This window comes from Dasypus novemcinctus, chromosome X, assembly GCF_030445035.2.
Source record: "Dasypus novemcinctus isolate mDasNov1 chromosome X, mDasNov1.1.hap2, whole genome shotgun sequence".
NCBI classification, from domain to species: domain Eukaryota; kingdom Metazoa; phylum Chordata; class Mammalia; order Cingulata; family Dasypodidae; genus Dasypus; species Dasypus novemcinctus.
Window position 1 is genome coordinate 20,907,718 of NC_080704.1, and position 16,466 is coordinate 20,924,183.

General features: G+C 38.3%; 1 protein-coding gene across 6 annotated transcripts in view; it reads right to left on the minus strand.

The window, feature by feature from the left end:
* Window positions 1–16,466, minus strand: part of SCML2 (Scm polycomb group protein like 2) — a 212,883-nt gene that overhangs the window by 121,537 nt on the left and 74,880 nt on the right. For all 6 annotated transcript variants that reach the window (XM_012522124.4, XM_058292388.2, XM_071213221.1 and 3 more), the window contains 3 exons: window positions 9,497–9,567; window positions 8,429–8,663; window positions 3,255–3,343 (listed from right to left, as the gene is read on the minus strand). In XM_012522124.4, the coding sequence (XP_012377578.2) occupies window positions 3,255–3,343; window positions 8,429–8,663; window positions 9,497–9,567 (395 nt within the window). The remainder of the gene's footprint in view (window positions 1–3,254; window positions 3,344–8,428; window positions 8,664–9,496; window positions 9,568–16,466) is intronic.

The following is a 16,466-nucleotide window of genomic DNA, read 5'->3' on the forward strand; positions in this document are numbered from 1 at the left end:
ACAACAAAGCTACCTGAGCTAATAAATGAGTTCAGCAAAGTAGCAGGATACAAGATCAATATGCAACTAGTGTTTCTATACACTAGTAATGAGGAAGCTGAGGAGGAAATCAGGGAAAAAATTCTATTTTCAATAGCAATAAAAAACACTCAAATATATAGGAATTAAAATACCCAGGAATTCAAAGAATCTGTATTGAGAAAACTGCAAAACGCTGCTAAAAGAAATCAAAGAGGGAAGCGGACGTGGCTCGATAAGAGCATCCATCTACCATGTAGGAGGTCCAGGGTTCAAAGGCAGGGCCTCCTGGCCCATGCGGTGAGCTGGTCCCCGCACAGTGCTGCTGCTGCGTGTAAGGAGTGCTGTGCCACGCAGGGGTGTCCCCTGCATAGGGGAGCCCCACACGCAAGGAGTGCACCCCACAAGGAGAGCCGCCCCTTGCAAAAAAAGCGCAGCCAGCCCAGGAATGGCGCTGCACAAATGGAGAGCTGACGCAGCAAGATGACACAACCAAAAGAGACACAGATTCCTAGTGCCGCTGAGAATGCAAGCGGACACCAAAGCATACACAGCGAATGGACATAAGAGAGCAGACAATGGGGGTGGGAGGGGGAGAAGGGGAGAGAAATAAATAAAACAAATCTTTAAAAAAAAAAAGAAGAAATCAAAGAGACTTAAACAAATGGAAGGACATTCTGTGATCATGGATTAAAAGACAAAATATCATGAAGATGTTGATTCTACCCAAACTGATTTATAGATTCAATGTAATACCAATCAAAATTCCAACATCCTACTTTATAGAAATAGAAAAGTCAATTACCAAATTTATTTCAAAGGGAAAGGGATCCCAATTAGCCAAAAATATCCTTAAAAAGAAGAGCAAAGTTGGAGGACTCACTTCCTGACCTTGAAGTGGTCAAAACAGCATGATACTGGCATAAAGACAGACACACTGATTAATGGAAAAGAATTGAGAGTTCAGAAATAGACCCTTACCACTTGGTCAACTGATTTTCGATAAGACTACGAAGTCTACTTCTCTGTGACAGAACAGTCTCTCCAACAAATGGTGCTGGGAGGGTTGCATATCCATAACCAAAAGAATGAAAGAGGGCCCCTATCTCACTCCCTATACGAGAATCAACCCCAAATGAATCAAAGAACTAAACATAAAAGCCAGGACATAAAACTGCTAGAAAATATAATATAGGGAACCATCTATAAGACCTTGTAGTAGGCAGGGGTCTCTTAAACCTTACACTCAAAGCATGAGCAACAAAAGAAAAAAATAGATAAATGGGTCCTCCTCAAAATTAAACACTTCTGCACCTCAAACGACTTTATGAAGAGGGCAAAAAGTCAGCCTATTCAATGGGAGAAAATATCTGGAAATCACATATCCGACAAGGGCCTAATATCCAGGATACATAAAGAGATCCTACAAATGAAAAACCAAATAACTTGATTTTAAAACGTGCAAAAATCTGTTGCATTTTTCTAAAGAAGAAATAAAAATGAAAAAACACATGAAAACATGCTCAGCATCACTGGCTATTAGGGAAATGCAAATCAAAGCTACAATGAGATACCATTTCACACATACTAGAATGACCACTATTAACAAAACAGAAAACAAGTGTTGGAGAGGATGTGGAGAGATAGGAACATGTTTTCACTGCTAGTGGGAACGTATAATAGTACAGCCACTGTGGAAGTCTGGCAGTTCCTAAGGAAGTGAGATATATATCTACCATGGGACCTGGCAATACCGCTATTAGATATATATCCAGAAGAACTGAGAGCAATGACATGAAGACATCTGTACACCAATGTTCATAGTGGCATTATTCACAATTGCCGAAAGATGGAAACAACTCAGGTGTCCATCAACTGATGAATAAACAGTGGTATACACACACAATGGAATATTATGCAGCTGTAGGAAGAAATAAAGTCATGAAGCATATGACAATGTGGATGAACCTGGAGGACATTGTTGAGTGAAACAAGCCAGGCACAAAAGGACAAATATTGTATGGCCTCACTACTATGAACTAAATATAATGAGCAAACTCATGGAGTTAATAGCTAGAATATATTAAGTCACCAGAGAAAAGAATGTGGTTAGAGTATGGAAACCTGAGGTTTAATCTGTGCAGAATTAGTAAAAAGTTGTTTGTAAATCTTTGGAAATGAATAGAAATGGTGAAAATACATCAAAAAATCTGTAATTGGTAGCATTAACATATGGGTATGATAGTGGTTTGTTTTTTGTTGCTTTTTTTTTTTTTGAGTAATGAAAATGCTCTAATATTGACTGAAGTGATGAATGCACAACCTGGTGATTATACCAAATGTCACTAATTGTACACTTTAGATAAACTGCATGGTTTATGAACAAAAAAGTAATAATAGGGTGGGTTGGGGGAAATACATCAAATGTAAGGAATAGACTATAGCTAGCAGATAGTTTGATGACGTTCTTTCATAATTTGTTACAAATGTTTTCACAACAATGCAAGGTGTTTGTGGTGGGGTGCTGTATGGGAACCCTGGATGATGTTATGCATGTTTGTTTTATAAGTTCAAAACTTTTATTGTACACTTGTTTAAATAAGTTCATTTATGAATGATATACTTCAATAAATTGTTTTTTAAATGAACAAAATAAAACAATCGGGAAGAGAAGGTGAGAAAAACACTCTAACCCATAATTTAACTAAAACTTGGCTTTTATTCATTTTTCTCAATATAATGTACTCTCGTCAACATTTTCTCAAACTATTTCTCAATACATTATTTTTTGAAAATTTTTTCCTTATTTACATAGCAAGGATTTCCTTAATTCTTTCGGATGACTGTTTTTAACATTCTTTTACTACTGATATCAAATCATTCCAAATAATTTTCAAATGGCTTTTGGGCCCATCATCATTTTCTCCCACATCACATACAAAGGGATTATTACAAAGTGAGAGGAAGCTTCACTTACAAAGTTATACAAAAATAGCAGGAAACATTTGCTTTCAGTAGAACAGCACTTTAATATTTAAAGTCAAGAAAGAGGGTACCAATTCATTTTGACTAGTAGGTGATTATAATTGTTTAAAAAAAAAGACTTGCCAATCCAATAATTTTAAAAGCATATTTTGCCTTTCCATGTCAGAGAAGACAAAAGCATGTAAGCATTCCCACTAAAACAATAAAACCATAGCCCAGATGATGAAAGCTTTTTATAACATCTTTCTTACCTTCTTAAACAACGTTGCAGGTGCCATTTCAGATCCATTTAGTGTTCGTAAGAGGAACATTGGCCAAGATGACACATTCATCTGGTACCCTGTTTTATAAAATAAGTCAGATATCATGAAAAAAACCTCCCATTGATAGGACAGCAAATTTGGTATAAAAAAATAGGTTTCATTCACCATTCTTCTCCAGATGACTTATTATCTAAAAACAGAGTTCTTAGATATTTAATAAGTAGATAATATTTATTATCTATAAGAACTCCTTCTCTCAGTGCTACTACCCCAGCTGTGCTATTTGGCAATAAAGCCACAGTGGGTGTAGAAACTCTCATTTTACAGAAGCCACTGGGTAGGGCTCGCCAACAAGTACATATATGTTGGGAATGGGTCATAATACTTGGAGTGATCTAGGCCAAAGTACAGAAGAGGTTCCATTCCACCATCAACAATCATGCAAGCAGGTCAAAGGCTGCAAAGACTTTTAGGTCCTCTTTTACCTCAGAGCTTCTGGCTTCCTTCCTTGTAGAAAAAGACAGTTTTCTGTCAAAACTCAGTGAATATATACTTACGATGGTGCTTTTCACTTTATGTCAATTTTACCTCAAAAGAAAAAAAACTAGAAATGAACACTGAACTCTAGTTAATGATACACATGCTGAAATACTTAAGGGAAGTGTACTGATGTCAATAAATTACTCTGAAACACATCAAAATATAAGATGGAAGATCAATGGAGGGGTAGACAGATGACAGATGGGTAGGTAAGTGACAAAGCAAATATAGTTAAATATATCATTTTAGTATATATATTTAAAATATATCATTTTACTATATGATCTAGGTGGTGGGGCTGTGGGTATTCACTGTAAAATTCACCTTTTTCATCTTTTCTATATGTTCGAAATTTCATAAAATGTTAGGAAACAAGACAGTTCTTATTTCATCAATCTTTACACATATTAAACATGATGTTCTTTCAGAATTTTTACCAAATCCTGTTCAAAATAGACCCAACAGGTGTCTTTTCTAGAGATATCACAAGTGATGGTATCATAGCATCTGGAACATGCAACAGGGGGCAGGGATCTGGTAGTTGTGTTGTTTTCTGGGGGCAATTTGTTTCATGCAACACCTGTCTGCCCTGATACCAGAATTGGAGAGAACTTGACATGACCCAGAGGGACACACTGAGGGGGAGAGGCATGTGAATCATTGGCAACGGGTTCATCAACAGGACAAAACATGAAAAATAGTTAAAGCAAAGTCATCGCATATTAAACATGTACCAAAACCCTCCTAATCTGAATAGGGAAATAATTGTTGCTAGGAAAAAATCAGGGGGAGGAGGGATGGAGTGGTAATGTTACATAGTCCCTTATAATAAATTATCCTTATTGGTGCCTAATTAATATTCGTTCACAGCATGGATTTTTCCACACTGTGGTTAGAATATTGTATAAGAATTATTCTCTGGTCTTAATGCCTTTTTCTTAACCCCTCATCTTATCCTATGTAATTATGTAGCATGATTTCTCTTAATGGAACATTTTTCTTAATTCTAGAATTGCCTGAAGTCAAACATGGATTAAAAGGCCAAAAACAGATTAAAATGCATACAAAAAGTTCAAAGAGACAAAACTAATCTATGATGTCAGGAAGTCTAAATGCACTTCCCCCTTTGGGAAGGAGGAAAAATTATGATAGGGGGTCAGAAGAAAGGGGTCCTGTGGGGTGCTAATAATGTTCTATTTCCTGATTTGATAGTGGTTATACAGGCACGTTCATGTATACGCTATATACATTTATGATTTGTGTACTTTTGTTTATATTTTAGACCTTTTAAAAGTCTTCTAAATAATAACCTTTGAAGTTTAAGGAACCATTTTAAAAAGGAATACTAAAAATAAAATTATTCAAAAGCACCTAATGAGCAAATTGACAACAACTGTGTATTTTGTTATATGCACTGCCAAAATAGATACTGTATTAGTCAGCCAATGGGGCGCTGATGTGAAATACCAGAAATCGGTTGGTTCTCATAAAGGGTATTTATTTGGGGTAGAAGCATACAGTTACCAGGCCATAAAGCATAAGTTACTTCCCTCACCAAAGTCTACTGTCACGTGTTAGAGCAAGATGCCTGCCAACGTCTGCCAGGGTTCAGGCTTCCTGGGTTCCTCTTCCCAGGTTCATTTCTCTCTGGGCTCAGCTCCTCTGTTTTCTCCCAAGGTCAGCTGTAGACTATGAGGTTCTCTAGGCTTTGCCACTCTCCACAAGGCCAGATATCGACTGTCAGGTGACAGGCTCTGTCTTTCTCCCAGGGGCTTCTGCCATATCTAAGGAACCATCTCTATTTCTCTGTGTTCTTCTCCTGTGTTTACTTCCCAGGCTCCAGCCAAAACTCCAACTCTCTTCTCTGCCATGTAGTTTTCTCTGTGAGTCCTCACTTACCCACTCAACATCCTACTGACATGGCCCGATCAAAGCCTTAATCGTTATTTAATCAAGTAAAATCAAAACCTCTGAATCTCATATACTCTAATATGACTGGAGGGACAGACCAGTTTACAAACATAATCCAATATCTATTTTTGGAATTCATAAACAATATCAAACTGCTATACATACTAATCAGCATAAATTGCTATTTCATATTTTTAATAAATAAAAGTATTTTGAAAAAAGAATGACCACAAATATGGCTATGTACCTGAAATGCTGACAATCACAACAGCTGCTTTTCCTTTAAACAAAATGCAAAAATATCAGATTCCAAATAGAGATATAAAATCGGGAAGCAAGCTCCAAGTTTACACTTATATCTCTTACAGAATTCCATATGATTTAATAAATATTATAAAAACAAACAACAAAAAACAAATGATATGAAGAAAGAAAAGAAGGTAAAAAAGCAGAAGACACACATAACCCCTTACCCCTAAAGCTATCTTCTTGGAATACACAACAGCCTATTTTTTAAATATTTTAAATCAAATTAGGTATAATTAACAGAGCAAAAGCAGTATAAAAAGATATCACTGCTGAATTGTACAATTGAAAGTGGTTGTACCCATCCCCCAAAAAACAAGAGCATCTACAACTGCAAGCAAAACAGTTCCATCCATCTGCCCCATGGGATCTAATCCCCCTCAATTAGAAGTAGAGTGGGCGGCACCATCGCTAAGTACTCAAGACTGAAGAACGAACAAACATAAGGTGGGAATGCAACTATGGACAAAAGTAGACTTACTATTATTCTAGTAATAGAAAAACTTGTAAAACTGATATAAAGACAGTGGTTACCGGAGGTTCTGAGGGAAGAGGGAAGAATAGGTGTAACATGGGGCATTTTTGGGACACTGAAATCGTTTTGTCAAAACCTATAAAATTGTGCAGTGCAGTGTAAACCATAATGTAAACTACAGACCATGCTTCGAAGCAATGCTTCAATATGTGTTCATCAACTGTAATAAATGTACCACGCTAATGAATGACACTGTTAATGGGGGAATGTGTGGGAGGGGGAGAGGGTGGGGTATATGGGAGCCCCCATATTTTTTATGTAATATTTATGCAATCTAAAGCTTAAGAATGAAAGGAAAAAAAAAGAGATTGTGGCAGTTTGAGATTATTCTATGAATCCCCAAAAGAGAAAGATTATGTTTGTAAACTAATTTATTCCTCTGGGTGTGATACCCTTTGACTGCATTAAATTCAGCTGAGGGACCTTTGATTAGATTATTTGATAAGATTGCTTTGGGCTTTTGATTGGACTACAACTTAACTCAGGTTGAGTCCCTGCCTCCTTGCAGGGCCTGATATACACAGACACGGGGAAGAGAGAGCTCTGTCATTTTTGATCCTGCCATGTGACAAAAAGGAGAAGGCTCAAATAGCTGAGGCCCCAGAGAGAGAGGAGCCATTTGCCTGATAGCTTATAGCTGAATTTGGAAAGAGAGCAGAACAGCTGAGACTGATATAGGGAGCCCTAAGAGATAAGCCCTATGCCAGCTTACAGTTGAAATCAGGAAGAAAGCAGAGTTAGCTGGGCCTGACAGAGGAAGCCCAGGGGGGAAGGAGAGACTAGACAGAGATCACCTGCCATCTTGCTTCAACATGTGACAGCTGACTCTGGTGAGAAAGCATCTCTTATGGTGCCCTGAGCTGGACTTTTTCATGGCATTGAGACTGTAAGCTTATACCCCCAAATAAATCCCCTTTATAAAAGCCAACACGTTTTTCTGGTACTTTGCATGGACAGCCCTTTGGCAGACTAATACTATGGTTAAAATGGGAAATTCTGAGTTGTATATATGTTTCTAAAATAAGGTTATAAAAGACATTGCTAAAAGAGTAGTTATTACAAATATCTTAAAATTTTGGTTTTCAGTGGATTTTTCACTAAAAGGAAAAGAAAAAATCTATTTTCTCATTGAGTTTAACAATGAAGAATTTTCATTTTCAGCACTGTAAACAGGAACCAAATAAAAAACCACCAATACCAACCATTCTCTCAGAATGCAAAATAGTGCTAAAATAAATGAAATCATTTCTACAGAATGTCATGGTATATCTAAGTATTAAAAAGAAAAAATTTGCCCCAAATTAGAATGACACACTTTTTACCTTTTACAAACTTGGCCAAAATTGAGAGCTTCATTCTTTGTACCTACTTTTAAAAACCTTTGCTGAAAGTTCATCCTCCTCCTCCCTTTCAAAGACCTAAAGGTGCTGACTCCAAACTGTCTCATTATGGTTTCTTTCCATGATATGCAGTCATAACCCTTTCCCGTGCTCGCCACCATGCCAAAAATGCTGAGTGGTTCAGTGGACAACATTGAGAGAAGATGCGACTGGATTCAAATGCTATAAAATTCTTTCCCATAAGGGTTTCTAAATCTGACTATTAATCTAGTAGAATGGCTTTTGATATTTCAAGTTTGAAGACTTAGCATGAGTCTTGTCCTGGAGTGGGGAACCTTCAGTACAGATATGCTAAATGTACAAGTATATGCAACTGGGTTTCCCTTTCATCATACATTCTCCACAGTAACCACTCTATCATCTATTTGCAAGAATGCCTGAGAGAAGATTTTTAAAAGACCACTTAAAATTATTTCTACTGAGTATTACAATAGTAAGAACATGTTCTTTTAAAAACTGTTAATCCTTACCCAGGGGTGGTTGAAGTAAGTCCCCTTCCTTTTCACATGTCCCAACAGGCTGTATGTCTGGGGAGTCGACAAGCCTCCAAAAATCATTTCTATTGTCGCTACCGTCCAGTCTTAATCGTAACCTGGCACCAGTAATCCCAACAACCGTAGCAATACACACTGATGTAATATTGCGAGGGTCATGGGCTTCCAATTTCATACCAACTTTGAAGTCATTAGCTGGTGGAACCTTAGACTATAGATATAAAAATAAAATTGTTAAAATGTATCAAACTATAGGAAAAGCAAATGGTCAAATATGTTACCAGGATACCGGAGCAATGTTCTAAGTAACAGTCACAGCAGATGGTGAGTAAGGTAGGGGTTATAAGGGTCAAGGAAAAGATCTTCAAATTCTCTTCTTGGCTTGACATGCAGCATAAAAACACACCTCCATTGCTAATCTATCTCCTATCCTTACTTCCAAGCAACCCAAATACAGCCTCTAAAATGTACACTGAGTAGCTTTTAAAAATAAGAATGTCTGATTAGCCCAATCCCCTTGAAATAAGCCAGTCAGCAGTTCATCACTGCCTAAGGATAAAGCCAATTCCTTGGCAAGGTTTACAAGCCCCACACCTTTAACCTCATCCTCAAACTATCACTTCTACCTACTACTCTGTGTTCCAGCCACCCCATACCAAACCCTCAACACTCAGACTCTTTCACACCCATGTGCCTTTGCTCCAGACGTTCTCTCTGCCTAGAATATCCTTCCCTTATTCCAACCATCGCAGTCAGCACCTCTTCTGTGAGCCTTCCCAATATAGAATTATCACAGTTCTCATAATTACTTATTTACATGTCTGTCTTTCCCTCCATGGGTAGTTAAAAGGACGTAGTACTCTTAGTATACTTGGCATATATATAATTCTTAATAAATGAATGCAAAAAGATCATCTGGCTCCTAAGTAGCACTACCACAATCCCACCATCTAGTCACACCATCCAAACTTAATCACACAAACACCCTTCAACAAGTAAACAGTTCATATTAATATACACAATATACAGAAAATTTTGGCATACCTGTCTGAAATACTCTGAAGGCGCACTTAAAGATCCAGTCTCTTTCAAGTAACTGTCCCACTGGAAATCATCTGGAAAAAACACATATACAAAATAGTTTTTAACATACACAATAAATACACTAACTTTCAGGAATAAAAGGAGTTTATTTCCATACCTCTTAAAAAATACTCAAAATAAGACAACTTCCTAGTAATAGTGGCTCTGATATCAATTACAATGCAGATCCTCTCAATGTAATGAGGATGGCAGCACAGTGATTCTAAAAATGTGGACTCTAGGACCAACTAGAGTTATAGCAAATTCTACTCATCTGTCTCTGATACAAATCCACTCAAGAAATGTGTTTTCATCATTTCATCCCATTAATGCAAAGGTGTTTCTTTTTTTTTTTCATGGAGAATTAAAGGTGTTTAGGTGTGTGGTCTAAGAGAATTTTACCTCTGCAATGTCTTACAGAAAGAAAAAAATTGAAAACCAGGCTAGTTTCTCGATCTAGTACTAGATCTCCATCCAGGGTGTCAAAAAGATGGTGGCAGAATAAAGTAGTAAAGAAGTCATCGATGAAGTCACTGATCCAAAATATTTGAATGATCTATGTTTTCTCTCTTGCTGTCCTTTCTCTCTCTACCCATTTTTAAAAATACATGATGCTTAAAATGAAGACCAATGGTAAATTCTCAAGAGGGTCATATAGTGGTAAAAGGCAGGGTTGAGAGCTGAGACTCCCACCCAAACCTGTTCTTTAAAAAGAACAAGACAAAGAAAAACAGTTAATGTATATAAGTTCTACCTTCCAGAAAAAGACACTAATAATTGTTAGTGTCTGTAGTATTTCAGTAGCATAGTACAATATAAAATATAATACCACTGATGCCTTTCAAGACCTCACAACTAATTCTACAGAATGTGGGAATCTACCAAAGATTAATTTTAAAATGGTTAACGGTTCTAAGGAAGTAATTGCTAATTCTCTAAAAGTCACATTCCAGAAAGACGTTTGTCAAAGGTAAAGCCAGGCATCCTGAAACACAAAAGCTGAGTCTCATGCTTACTGATGACATGCTTTTTTCAAGTGTATTTTCAAAATAACAATATTTATTTTAATTTATGTCAACATTATATATTGTTCATACTATTCAAGGTATTATTAATAATGAAACAATGTATTAGTTTAAAGTTCAATGATGTGTTATGAGAGCTTTCTGATTAACTTCCTTTTTCCCCAGAATGGGATTAAAGTGAGGTTCCTTAGTTTGGAAAAGTTCAATCACCCAAGCTTGACTATATTTAGAATCTATAAAATTAGAAGGTGATGGGAAACGGACTTTGGCCCAGTGGTTAGGGCGTCCGTCTACCATATGGGAGGTCCGCGGTTCAAACCCCGGGCCTCCTTGACCCGTGTGGAGCTGGCCATGCGCAGTGCTGATGCGCGCAAGGAGTGCCGTGCCACGCAAGGGTGTCCCCCGTGTGGGGGAGCCCCACGCGCAAGGAGTGCGCCCGTGAGGAAAGCCGCCCAGCGTGAAAAGAAAGAGCAGCCTGCCCAGGAATGGCGCCGCCCACACTTCCCGTGCCGCTGACGACAACAGAAGCGGGTGCCGCTGACGACAACAGAAGCGGACAAAGAAACAAGACGCAGCAAACAGACACCAAGAACAGACAACCAGGGGAGGGGGGGAAATTAAATAAAATAAATAAATCTTTATTAAAAAAAATAAATAAATAAAATAAAATTAGAAGGTGAATGGACACAGGGAGCAAATAACAGCGGGGGGAGGGGAAGGGGGATAAATAAATAAATAAAATAAATAAAAAATAAAATTAGAAGGTGGGAGAGGGGGTTGGAATCTCCTTAACAGAAATAGGCATCTCCTTCACATTCTCTTTTAAAAAGGTTTCCAGCCCAAAGATACCAGTGGCTATATATATATACTGGAACGATGTAAAGTGCAAAATTTTTAAAAATGGATTTTTTCACTCTAAAGACCTCCTTATCCAACTCTGAATCATTTCAGATGTTTCCCAGGAATAAGATCACCAATTTCTAAAAATAAATGTTTGAGGAGAACCAGCAAGATGGCGGCAGAGTAAGGAGCTCCTAGAGTCAGTTCCTGCTACAAGGCAGTTAGTACATACCCAGAGCTCTCTGAAGCTAGCTGAAGCACCTGTTTGGGAGCTCCAGGAGACCAGAAGAGCAGCCTGCAACATCCTTGAAGGAATGGAAGGAGACTGCCCATCTGCAGAGAAGACTCATAAGCAGAGCGCTCCATGCCCCGGAGGCCAGTGCCCATCCCCTACTGGAGGCACAAGCTGCCTTTCGCAGCTGGAATTGAAAGCTCCACTTCCCAAAAATGGGGAAGGAAGAGAAGGTTGGGCACCAACTTCAGCTACTGATGAGTAAATTCGGCGGGCTCAAGTATAATCCTGAGAACAGCTAAAGTTTGAACCTGTCAAAGCCAGAAAGAGGGCGGTGGCCACCATCTTAACTGCGCCTGGCACGAGAAGTGGGGCGGACTGAATATCACAGCGCTGGTGGGGACCAGCTTCTTTCCATCCAGATCAGATTGCAGCTCTAGACTAGGCCCCAGAGCCACCTCCAGGAGGGACGAAGCTGCAGGGACCTGTGCCAGCCTCTCCGGGAAATTACCAGCAAGCTGTGGAGGCCGATGATTATCCTACTTTGGCAGCGCAGGCCACCCCAGATGATATTCTGTGGCTGGAATTTGAAGCTCCATTTCCCCAAAATAGGGGAGGAGGAGATGGTTGGCCCCCAATTTCAGCTCCTGATTAGTACACTCAGCTGGCTAAAGTATAACCCTAAGAACAGCTAAAGTTTGAAGTTGTCCAGGTAGGAAAGAGGCAGGTGGCTGCCATTTTGACTCTGCCCTTAGCCTGAAGGGAAGCCAGGCTAACCGAAAATCACAGTGACAATAGGAACCAGTGTCTTTCACCCAGATCAGCCAGCAGCCCCAGCCCCACTTCTGGCAGGGAGGAGGCTGGCAGGACCTGCACCAGCCTATCCAGGTAACTACAGGTACATTTGGCTAGCACAGACTGAATAATCGGAAGTCTATCGGGGCAACCGTGGTCATCTTGGATCCACACTGGACAGACTGCTGCCCACATCTGCAGCTCCATCCCTGCCAAACAGGGGAGAAAGGGACATGAAGCCTCATCAGTCTCTCTGGGCAACTAGAGTCTAGGCCTGTACAACTTGGATTATTCCACACAGCTGTGATTCTGTCCCTAGCCCTAACAAAGGAAAAAGCTGGGAGAAGCTTCATGGGTTCCTAGAGTAAAGAGGGCAGCTTGAGCCTCCACAGCTTATAGCACCAACTGTATCCTTGGTTCCTACTACACAACCAGCAAGGGGAAAATGGCAGGAAGCCCGAAACTAAAGAGAAAAACTACACCACGAATAAATACTCTAGTAAGCCAGGTGTCAAGACACCAACCAAAAATTACAATCCATACCAAGAAACAGGAAGATACAGCCCAGTTAAAGTAACAAGGTAAGCCTCCATATGACATATAGGAATTGAGAAAACTAATCATAGATATCCAAACAAATCTCCTTAATAAATTCAATGAGATGGCTAAAGAGATTAAGGATATTAAGAAGACATTGGATGAGCACAAAAGAGTTTGAAAGCATATGTAGAAAAATAGCAGATCTTATGAGAATGAACGGTACAATAAATGGAATTAAAAAACATTGGAATCATATAATAGCAGATTTGAAGAGGCAGAAGAAAGAATTGGTGAGCTCAAAGAAATGGCCTCTGAAAGTGAACATACAAAAGAAAAGATGAAGAAAAAAACGGAAAAAATTCAGCAAGGTTTCAGGGAACTAAATGACAGCAAAAAACATGCAAACATACGTGTCATGGGTGTCCCAGAAGGAGAAGAGAAGGGAAATGAGGCAGAAGGACTATCTGAAGAAAAAATGGTAGAAAATGTCCCAACCCTCTTGAAGGACATAAATATCCATGTTCAAGAAGCACAACGTACTCCCATATGAAAAAATCTGAATAGACCATCTCCAAGACACATGCTAATCAGAATGTCAAATGCAAAGACAGAATTCTGAGAATAGCAAGAGAAAAGCAATGCATAACATATAAGGAATACCCAATAAGATTAAGTGATTTTTCACCAGAAACCATGAATGCAAGAAGACAGTGGTGTGATATATTTAAGATACAAGAGAAAAGCTTCCAGTCAAGAATCTTATATCCAACAAAACTGTCTTTCAAAAATGAGGATGAGATTAGAATATTCACAGATAAACAGAAACTGAGAGAATTTCTAATCGAGAGACCAGATTTTCAGGAAATTCTGAAGGGTGTGCTAGAGGAGCCTGAAAAGAAAAGTAAGGAGAGAGAGGCCTAGAAGAGATTCTAGAAATGAAGATTATATAAATAAAAGTGTCAAAAGAGTGGTGAAAATAAAATATAACAGATAAATTCAAATAGTCAGGAATAAACTTAACCAACGATGTAAAGCACTTGCATTCAGAAAATTGTAACTCATTGTTAAAAGAAATTCAAAAAGGCCTAAATTATTGGAAGAACATTCCATACTCATGGATTGGAAGACTTAATATCATTACGATGTCAATTCTACTCAAATTGATATACAGATTCAATGCAAACCCAGTAAAAAGTCCACCAGCATTTTTTAAAATTGAAAACATGATTATCAAATTTATTTGGAAGGGTAAGTGGTCCTGAATAGCCAGAAACATCTTAAAAAGGAAAAGTGAACTCTCCTTTCTAGACTTTAAATTATATTACCTAGCTATAGTGGTAAAAACAGCATGGTACTGGCATAGAGACAGACACATAGACCAATGGAACTAAACTGACAGTTCAGAAACAGACCCTCACAAAATCAAGTGATTTTTGACTAGCCTGTTAAACCCACACAGCTCGGGCAGAACAGTCCATTCAACAAATGGTGCTGAAAAAACTGTATATTCATAGCCAAAAGAAAGAAAGAGGAACCCTATGTCACACTTTATCCAAAAATTAATTCAAAATGGATCAAAAACCTAAAAATAAAAGTAATAACCATAAAGCTTCTAGAAGAAACTGTAGGAAAATATCTTCATGCCCTGGTGGTAGGTGGTGGATCATTAAAGGGGATAAGAGGACTCAGATGGACTACTGATGTTTAATGCATGTTGAAGTTTTAACTAGCTTTACTGTAAAAGTGTGAAAATGTATAGAGTGGATGGTAACACATAGTAACAGCTAGTTTATAAATGGAGATGTGGCTGAAAATGGTAGTCTAGGTATGTAAATGCCAATTAACAGAATGCCAGAGAATATTCTAGAAAGAGAATAGCACAGTAAACCAAGAGGTGGATGAGAATTGTGGTTGATGGTACAGATGCAAGAGTGTCCTTTGTTAGCTAGAACAAATGTACATCACTACTGCAGGGTGGTAAGAATGTGAAGAAGCATGGGAAAAATAAAACTGGAGTGACCTATGGACTATGGTTAGCAGTAATAATATAATATTCTTGCATCTATGCCAAAGATGTACTGTGTTGATAATGGGGCAGTAAGGAAAATGCGTGCTAAGTGCACACTATGGACATGGCTACAGTCAGATGATATCATATTAGTTGCAACAAATGTTCCACCATAGTGTGGTATATTGGTAGAGGGGTATTGTTTGGGAATTTGACATATGTACGTGATTGTTTTATAAGTTTACAACTTTTGTCATAAAAATATATTTAAGAAATAATAGGGAAGTGGACATGGCTCAACTGATAGAGCGTCCATCTACCATATGGAGGGTCCAGGGTTCACTCCCCAGGGCCTCCTGATCCGTGTGGTAAGCTGGCCAACACGCAGTGCTGCTGCACACAAGGAATGCTGTACCATGCAGGAGTGCCTCCGCGTAAGGGTGCCCCACACGCAAGGAATGCGCCCCGCAAGGAAAGCTGCCCCATGTGATAAAAGCGCAGCCCGCCCAGGAGTGGCACCACATACATGAAGAGCTGATGCAACAAGATGACGCAACAAAAAAGAGACACAGTTTCCCAGTGCCACTGGCTAATCCAAGCAGACGCAGAAGAATACACAGCACATGGACACAGAGATCAGACAACAGGGGGGAAGGGTAGAAAAATAAATAAAATAAATCTTTAAAAAATAATAATAAGGGTGGGTTGGGGGAATACACTAAATATAAGGACTATAATTAGTAGTAAGATTTTGACAATATTCTTTAGTAATTTGTAACAAACATCTCACGACAATGCAAGATATTGGTGGAAGGTTGATGTATGGAACCCCTGTATGATGTCATGCATGTTTGCTTTGTAAGTTCATAATATTTACTTTATACTTATTGTTTATATATGTTCATATATAAATGATATAAAGATAATAATAATAATAGGGGGCACTGGGGGAAAATACTTTGGTTAGTAGTAATATTTTGACAATGCTCTTTATACATTAGTTAAAAAGGTTTAACAACAATGCAAGGTACTGTTGGTGGCAGGGTGAGGTGTGAGAGTTGTATGATATATATTTTTTTATAAGTTCACAACTACTATTGTACACTTATTGTTTATGTATGAGTGATACACTTCAATAAATTTTAAAAAATGAAAAAAATAGAATAAAATAATTGTTTCATGCTGTATACTTTGCCTGTCTTGACCACTTCAATTTACTATATCAGCCAGACTGACAGACACTGAGGGAAAGACTTGACAGTACTCAAGATATTATTAAAGCATATGAAGTTTAATTCTCAGTAATCATGAGATTTTTCTATACTCTTCTTTAATTTTCTTATTATAGAAACACTGGGTTTAACTGTTCCCCCTTCCTGGGGGAATCTGCATTACCTGCCTCTTATGTATGCTTTAAATGATATTATATACATGCACATATACATATATACATACTCTGGAGTGCTGATAAATGTTTAATAATTAGCTTTC